This window comes from Protobothrops mucrosquamatus, unplaced genomic scaffold (assembly GCF_001527695.2).
Source record: "Protobothrops mucrosquamatus isolate PMUCROS unplaced genomic scaffold, P.Mucros_1.0 scaffold39, whole genome shotgun sequence".
Taxonomy (NCBI): domain Eukaryota; kingdom Metazoa; phylum Chordata; class Lepidosauria; order Squamata; family Viperidae; genus Protobothrops; species Protobothrops mucrosquamatus.
The window spans coordinates 673942-683305 of NW_015386421.1; the positions used below are offsets into that span (position 1 = coordinate 673942).

Consider the following 9364-nt stretch of genomic DNA (forward strand, 5'->3'; position numbering starts at 1 on the left):
TCAAAGAGGCCAGGGAAGGAAGATGCTAGTGGGAGCATGCCTTTGTGCGAGCGCAGGAAAGTCCAGGGAAGGAGAGAACTGGTGGATGCATGTCTATGCACAAATGCAGGGAGGATGGGGAAGGACAGGGCTGGTGGGTGTGAATAAGTGAAGGGGATGGTGTGTGTGAGTGAAGAAAGGTGGGAGGGAGGGGAGATTTACCCAAATGACTTGTCATCTTCCCCCGTTGGCTTCCCCACTGACTTTACTTGTGGGAAGTCAGCCGAGGAATTGGCGATCACGTATCTGCCACAGCCAATATAAATGTGAGCCAGTTGCCAAGTGTCCAAATTTTGTTCACATGACTTTGGGGCCATCAAAGTGACTGGAACTTTGAGAGCAGGTCACAAGTTTCTTTATAACTTTGAACAATTGCTGAACAAATAGCCATAACTCGAGGACTCCCTGTCTAGTATTTCTTTGGTCTCATTATCGTGTCTAGTAAATTAGGTATGAGATGAGAGGTTTTACTAACAATACAAAAATCTGCAAAATCTGTTTACTAGTTCCCAAGGAACTAAAAATGCTCAGAGAAAAATTTTACTTAACCAACAGTCCTCAAAAGCCCACAATATGTCAAAATGTTGGAATGCTGACGTTTTATAATCTGAGTCAGGCAGATTTCAGAGAATTGACTACGATATATTTTTTTATCAGAACCCTGTAATCAGAACCCTAAAGATGTCTTTTTGAATAGACTTTACAATCATTTCCTAATTGTGTCAATTTTTTTCAATTCATCAAGATAATTATCTACAGGAATCAAATATTCCTCACTGAGCAATTGTAAATTAGCCAGATACGTATATTTTTCTGCCTCTCCCTGCTACAGACTTCATCTGTATAATAACTCTTATGAAAAACACATTTAATATTCTCTAGAGTAGAAGCATATGGTACTTTAAGTGCAGAAAAATTCAACTACAAAAATTCAAACCACAGTCACTAAACGAACTGTTTTAAGTCGAGGAGTACAGTACTTGTACAATCTTTGCAGAGTCAGTGGTTGAAATTAATGGAATTAAAGTTAACACAAATTTTGTGCACAGCTTTTCACTTTGGAAACAAAATTCAACAACTGAGCTGCAGTAAGGGGGATACATAATTTGGTAATGGTACTTGGTATTATTATTACCTCAGAATAATTGTTGATTGCAAATTGCATATGAGGCAGCAATATGATGTTATTGCAAAAGACTAAACAAAGAAGCAACTACAGTTTTGGATCACATCAAGGGACATACGTTTTCCAAAGCATAAGAAATGATAGTTATACTTTATTCATTTTTAGTCAGATTTTTCTTCCAAGTTCTGGTCATTACACTAAGGATTCACTGAAAGGATTATCCTATGAAGCCCTTATTATATCTGGATTTTTTGTCTACTATTGTCTTTGCCCATTCTATATTATCCATCAGATAATATAAACCCACCAAATAATGCCAATATATAGGAACCATAAGGTATATCTTCACTCTCTCAGCATCTGCCCTATGGAACAATCTCTTCTCCAGGCCCCCTCAACAACCCCAAATGTGACTGGCCCCATCCCTGTCAGCCTTTATGAAGGACCCGAAGACCGGACTTTTTTGTAGGTACTGTCTGAGGAAAGAAGATGAGTCAGATATGTGTTGTGTGTCTGATCCCCTGCACAATATATTTTACATTATTGTTTATTATTTTACAACTTTCTATTAATGTCTATGGAGATTCTCAGGCATCCAGGTCATGGTTGTCCCAAAGGTGCTTTTTCAAAAGGCAACTGGACTTTGTTTTTTTCCTGGAAAATGGTTTGCTTCTCATTCAAGAAGCTTTTCCAGAACTGAAGAAGCTTCTTGGACGAGAAGGAAAACATCTTCAAGGAAAAAACAAAGTGCAGTTGCTTTTTCAAAAAGCACCTTTGGGACAACTTTCTATTAATTCTTTTCACTTTGCTAGCCACCCAAGGTCACGTGGCAAGAGGACCGTCATATAAATCAGTTAAATAACTAACTAAACATGGAAAAAGTTCCACAAAGGACAATAAGGATACCAAGAGACTAGAAATGAAGTCCTGTGAATACTCATTGAAGAAGCTGGGATGTAGTAATTTTAACCTCGAAATGAGGAATATGATAATACCTTAAATAATGGTATACAGTGGTACCTCAGTACTCAACTGCTTTGAAACTCATCGAATTTGGTATTCAGCACATTTTGACAAGAAAAATTTGTCCCAGTACTCGTCATTTATTTGGTATTCAACACGCAAGCTAAAACTTTTCAGTGTCGGCTGCCTGGTGACTCGCTACCTTTACCAGCCAAAACAAAGGGTGACGCAATAATCACATGGTAGCCCTTGCCCTGTGCACATCCCCTTGCAGCCTTATCTTAGCTTCTGTGGTCATTTTGTGTATTTGGGGGCTATTTTTCTCATCAGTATAAGTAATGTTTTTATTTTATTTAATCTAAGTATTTATTAATTCTTAGGTTTATTTCTCATGATATGATACCCATCCATATCTTTTTACATATTGCCTTAAAATGTGCCTTATCATTGGTTTGGCATTTATTTGCATTATTCTTTATGGGAAAAATTTGTTTAGTACTCATTGTTTTTGGTACTTATCACACCTACCAGAACCAATTAACAAGTACCCAGGTACAACTGTATAGAAGAAGGTCCACATGTTCTCTCTTGTTCCAAAATGTCAGACAAAGAATAATGGATTTAAGTTCTAGGAAAGCAGTTTTCCATTGAACGTTAAGAAAAAAAATTCTATCACAGCAGTTTAGAGCTAATTACCCACAAGATGTTGAGCTCTCTTTTGGATGTGTTCAACCAGCTGGGATGTTTTAATTTCCAACTTGATTATGATTCTATAAACTGTATAACAAAAATCAATACAATACAAGCTTTTAAGCATGAAAGTTAGCCACTGAAGAAAAAACTATATTACGTTAAATATGTTCATTCTAATATTTTGAATAGCTAATTAACTATATATAATAGCAACAGCTCCACTGAATAGGAGTTCTCAAATTGTAGCCCACTGCTTCCAGGAGAAACAGGAGAAATTTAGAAATGAGTTGCAAAATATTTTTAAAGCCACAGCAAGCTTATACCGTCAGAGTGACAAACAAAGCCTGGAGAAAGTTTTGACAGAGGGCTAAATCTGTGGATCTACTTAAGCCATCTGTCAAAAATATCTGTCAATCACAGCAGTACTGCAATTGGCAAATGGTTTCCCACCAGCTCATGATTTCTAGCATGACATTTATTTATTTATCAAATTTCTATACTGCCTATCACACTTACATGATGACATGATGTATAAGAATATATCTGCAGTCTCTGGAGTGTCTATATATACTTTTCTGTTATCAAAGTTCAATACTGCATTTTTAACATTATAAATTCCTAACCTTTCAAAATGGGTAAAAATATTAGGCAGTTAAGACAGAAGCTAATCTACAGTAGCCCAGCTAAAAGTAAGCCTGAGCATAGGATATCTCATGAAAGTTACATATCTTTCAGTAAATGCTACATTTATTCCTTTCCCAGTTCTAACTAAATTAAATCTTTAACAGGGGTGACACAAATATACTTATTACTTTAGCACTGCAAAGTTTGAGTATATCTGGTTTTTAAAAAATAGTCTCCATTTACACAATTGCAGAAAAAATATGAAAATTAGCTTACTAAATATTAATATCCTCATGTTTTGGATTTCCAGAAAATTCCACCAGACATTAATGTTTCTTGTTAAGATTCTGTGTACTTTTATCTTTTAATGCATCTAGTATTTTTTAAATACTACCACCACTGCTACACAAAACTAAATATGTATTATTATATGCTTATTAAAAGATAAAGATGCTTGTGTCCAACAGCTTTCTGAATATGAAAATTTAATGAGTGTAAAATTAAAGTGAAACAGTGTTTGCTTTTCCAAATATGAAACAGCAATAAAGTGTCCATAATGGTAGGTACCAAAAGGTTAAATGCAAAAATCATTTTATCCTGTCCACCTCTGTTATTTTTTTTATTGCTTTAGCATAAATACACCACCATTTGTTTTATAAATGTCTGTATTCCTTTGAAACAATATTTATTTTCTATTCACATGATTTTACCAGGTATGAAGAGACATAAAAATACATTGGTTGTATAGCAACATAAGGAAATGCAAAATCACAGGTAGTGTTTATTATAAATTGGCAGCGGAACTGATTTCATAGGTAGGATTTTTTTCCCATTAAAATATAATGATCCCATTAAGTATATCCAAGCATCAAATTTCCAATTTCAGTGCAAATATTTCTAGGCCTAACAAATTTCTTTGCTGGTTAGGCTTATGCCTCTCTTTACATTAAAAAATGTGGTTTCCTGTAGAGATACAGAATGAGCTATGCCCCACCACCTGCACAAAATAAACATCTATCACCTCAGACCATGTTTGTTTTATTTAATTATTGCTCAGTCCCTTTCTGGCAAACAGCCTACAGTAAATAAACACTAACTCCTTCCCCTATTAAGTAAGCAATTTTTCATCTCTTTCTCCAACCCTATTATGAATTAGTTTAAGATTTGGAATTTAAAAAAAACACTGAGATAGAGCATCAGTGTAAACTGAAAACCTTTGTTTAGTATCATGGGAATAGACTATATACCTACATGAAGCACACATTCATGATTCATTGTTCAACAAGTAAACTATCACTGTCAGTGCTAAGTAATCCATTTTAAAAACACTTAACAAATACCAGTCTGCATTTAAAGTTTATATTTATTAATACAGAACCTAGCAAAATAAGAAGTTTTGTTACTATCTGCAAGTCTCAAGATATTTGAACTAATCATGGAATTATAAAATGGCCAAGTTATTGTAACAATGCCCATACTTTGGCTGTAAGCATCAACAGGCCTATGTAATTTGATTTACGCTGAAACTGAACATGGTTGTACTAGTGAAACACCTTTACAAATTTAATCTTTTCTTTTCCATATTGAAATGTGTCTTTGTGATTTAGATAGATAAATCATTATTATAATTAAGAGACTGAAATAATTTTTGTCACTTATAAATTGTTTACTTACTCCCTAAGTTTTAAGAGTACTCATTTTAGAGGAAGCATTTTTAAACTGTTATAGCAAATATTGATAATAGAATACTAAAGAATTTAGCATGACATGAAGATTCCTATAAATAAGAGCAAGCTACTTATAATTTACCCATATTGTTCCATGTGGTAGTACATATTATTGCAACAAAAATCATTTAAAAAATCACTCCAAATTAACTTATATACATTAAATCAATCCTGAAATCCCCAGCTCCAACATTCACATACCAAATGTATTGCTTATTTAATGTATTCTTTTATAAGAAATTTAATACTTTTTATTCCTTTAGTCCGAAATGTTCTATCATGTAGAGATATCAAATTGGGTAGACAATTATTTTATTAGAGGTAGACTCTAATGAAGTCTTTATGAAGACTCATTTCTTGTGATGTGTATTGTTTCATTTTACCCTTTCTTAATTATCTTAAATGACTGAAGAATCTATTATCAAAACTGAACAAAGTTCCTGTCTGGAAAAAAGAATCTAACAAAATAATCTCTTTACCATTTTGGCATGTAAATATACCAGACTATGATACCAAAATCATTGTATAATATCTTTATTCTTTGGATTAAGTCTAGGTTGTATCACTGTACCTTTCTTTCCTTGAATTGGCATTTAAAAAAAAAAGAATCATATGACTCAAAAAATGAATTAAGGGGATTTGCTAACCTTATTGCTGATGAATGACAGTAGACTCAATATCAAATAACTTTACATTTCAGATTTGCAAAACAAATCCTACCAGGATACCAGTTTTGATGAGAACACTCATTTCATTTATCTCTATTAACCATGCAAATGAGATTTTCTGTTAGATTAAAAAAATATTTCTCTCATATTGTTGCTTTGTTTTCATTCATAATAAGCCTCTGATCAATGTAGTAATGATGAACTTTGTGCAGAATGTCAAGGTAGTCAAAGGATTCCTGTCTTTTTTATTTTCAATGGAATAATAAAATGCAGTACCAAAACCTGTATCTTTTTACATTAAACAAAAGGGAATAGTAAAATGTTAACTAACAGGTACTTGTCATAAGCTTGTTTTGTTTTCTCCTAAGAAATACTATTTGTTACAATCCAGGAAAGTTACGATTCTTTGGGTAGAAAGCAGCATTTTCTTCCATTTTAAAGGCTCCATAGTGATGTATAGTCTCCACAGTTTCCCAAATTGCCTTTTTAGGTGATGATATTTTTCTTATCCTCATCTGGCCTTTTGGCTGCCCCACTCTCACCGGCAAGGAAGAGATAGTTGGGAGCGGCTGGGCAAGAAAGCAATGCTACAGGCACAATTTGGGTGAAAGGTGTATTATTACTCTGTCTAGTTCAGCAACTCAACTGGCAGCTGCCTAATGCTTTCAGAGACTTCCCACCAACGTCTGTCTCCCAACCATTAGCAACATTCCCATTTACCAATAACGTTGCAGAAATATAACGATAATAATAGTGCTTGCTCCTTTCTCAATTTGCCACAAAACACATTCCACATACCCTTCTCTTCCCACCCTTAATCTCGGCTTTCAGAGCTGGCTTTCAGAGCAGTGGGAAGTACTGTCAAATTACAAACAGAGCAGACAAAAGGCTGCGATTGTGTGTGCGCGTACGTGTGTGTGTGTGTGTGTGTGTGTGTGTGTGTTTCTGTTTGGGGGGGGTGTCTGGATCTTGGAGCACAGCGGTACGGACGGGAACGGGAGAAAGACGATAAAACGGAGGGGGGGAGGAAGAAGGCAAAGGTAGAAAGGTAGAAAGGAAAGGGAAGCGAAGCGGAGGGCGAGATTCGAAACCGGAATGGAACTTGACAGGAGGGAGGGCAGCGGAAGGGCAGACGGGAGAAGGAGGAGGAGGAGGAGGAGGCAGGCAGGGCAGAAAAAAGGAAAAGGTATCTGGAATGACGGGGCAGAAGAAGCGACCTCCCTCCGGCGCTCCGTGGCAGGGCATTCACTCACCCACTTGCAGCACGTTATCCACGGCGCCGGTCTCCAGGAGGCGGATGCCTCTGCGGAACGGGAGCCCCTCGGAGATGGCGGCGCTGGCGGCGGCCGGCAGAGGGGCCGGGCCGGACGCACCCGAGGGAATAGCTGGACCAGGGACGGCGGCCGGGTTCTCCTCTCCTCCGACTCCGACGGCCGTCCCGCCGCTGCCCGCCGCTGCTGAGGCACTGCCGGATGCCCCGTTGCAGCTGGGTCGCCCGGGCTGAAAGCTGGAGTACATGCATATCTGACGCTCGCTGCGGGGGAAGCTCCAGTAGACGATGCGGCGCTGCACGGGCTCCGGGATGCGCTGGAAGCGGCCCTCTACCCGCTCGAAGGCCCAGCTGCCCGCCACACGCTTGGCTGCCGCGTCCAGCAGCGACTCGGGCTGCAGCAGCGGCAGNCCGCCGCCGCCGCCGCTGCCGTTCCGACGGGACCTCCCGGGCAGCCTCCGGATCGGGGCAGCGTCGCCGCCCCCACCACCCGCGAGCACAGGCGCTTGGGGCCCGGCGACCCCGCGGCGGGCAGCGGCGGTCGGAGCAGCTCCTCTCCCTCGCCTCCCTCCGCCATGGCTGCGTCCGACCCACTGAGTTCCAGCCGGTGCCTGCCTGCCGCCCGCCCGCCTGCGAACGCGGGGGGCGGGGGGCGGTAGAGGGAGGAGACTGCGGCGGCGGGGAAGCGGAGGGAGGGAGGGAGGGAGGGTGGACGGGCACCCCGGTGTGGGCAGCTGCCCCAGAGACCCGCGGCAGGAGGGAGGGAGGGAGGCAGGGAGGTGGGTCACGTGGCCCCTGCCTCTACCATTTAACCCCCTTCCCGAACAATTATTCTCTCCTATCTGCAACCTGCGTTGGTGCGAGAGGGGGGGGGTGTCTATTCACGAATTGACTTCTTCCCCCCGCCCCCCCCCGCTCTCACACAGCGTTTCCCATTCTTAATCTGACCGAGATTTCCTCTCCCGAGTTATTCCTTTTGCGTGGAATGACCGCAAAGGGGGAGAAGAAGGAATGCTTTTGTTCGCATTCATGGGAAGCAAGATTGCCGCGGGGACAATGTTCACGGGGAATTACTTCGCGGCGCTCTGCTCCGGAATCTGCTCGCCGCGGTCCTTCGTGGGCTGCGTCCCGGTTGGAAATAAAAGTCGGATTCAAACGGCATGCCCGGCTCCAGCAGCGACTTTTCTCGGGAGATGACTGGCTTGTCGGGTCTCTCACCTAGGATTAAGCCGCGCTTCAAAGGCTGGTGCCAAGGCTGGTGGACGCGCTTGAACTTTCCACCGCCCCCTGCTTTAGAAACAAGGCATCGAATAGGGAAGCGTCTCCCGTCGTACCAACGCGGCTTTGCCTTCTCTGTTCACGCTACGCAAAATCAGTTTTTGTGACTTCTCACAATATAGTATTAATATTCTTTTAGCCAGTAATCATACTGAAGTCTAACACGGAGAAAGTGCCTTCTCGAAAAGCAAGAACTCCACAGGGCCCCCTGTTGTAAATACAGTTAAATACCCGGACGTTTTACCAGAAATCCACAAAGCAAGCAATCACTATTTCTATTTTCATGAATAATAATAATAATAATAATAATAATAATAATAATAATAATAATAATAATAATAATAATAATAATAATAATAATAATAATAATAATAATAATAATAATAATAAAGTTGGAAGGGACCTTGGAGATCTCAAGTCCAACCCCCTGCTCAGGCAGGTAACCCTATACCATTTCAGACAAATGGCAGTCCAGTTTCTTCTTAAAAACTTCCAGTGTTGGAGCATTCACCACTTCTGGAGGCAGGTGGTTCCACTGGTTAATTGTTCTAACTGACAGGAAGTTTCTCCTTAGTTCTAGGTTGCTTCTCTCCTTGATTAATTTCCATCCATTGCTTCTTGTCCTGCCTTCAGGCGCTTTGGAAAATAATGTCCTTCAAAAAATGTCCTTCAAAGGATCTCTTCAATGACTTCCATCTCAAATATATCTCCTGAAATGTGAAGGGCCCCGATATGTTCACTTTTTTTAGAAAGCAATACGCCTTTTTTTTTCTTGTTTAAGCGTTTGTACATAGATTAACTAAAAGGAAGGTAACTGGGTATTTACCATTTCTAGAACAGAGCACAGATTAATTGAGCATATGTAGAGTATAATTATTTCACTATAACAGTCAAATCATGATTGTTTACTGAAATTAATTGGCCTTCGCATTTATATCTCTTCAGACCCAGCGGCAGACTCTGGTATATACTAGCA

At 40.0% G+C, this 9364-nt stretch overlaps 1 protein-coding gene across 1 annotated transcript in view; it reads right to left on the reverse strand.

Annotated features, from left to right (window-relative positions):
* ZSWIM5 (zinc finger SWIM-type containing 5) overlaps positions 1-7687 on the reverse strand; it is a 130581-nt gene extending 122894 nt beyond the window's left edge. The window contains 2 exon segments of the mRNA XM_015811320.1: positions 7094-7541; positions 7544-7687. Coding sequence (XP_015666806.1) covers positions 7094-7541; positions 7544-7687 — 592 coding nt within the window.
* Between the last annotated feature and the right edge of the window lie 1677 nt (positions 7688-9364).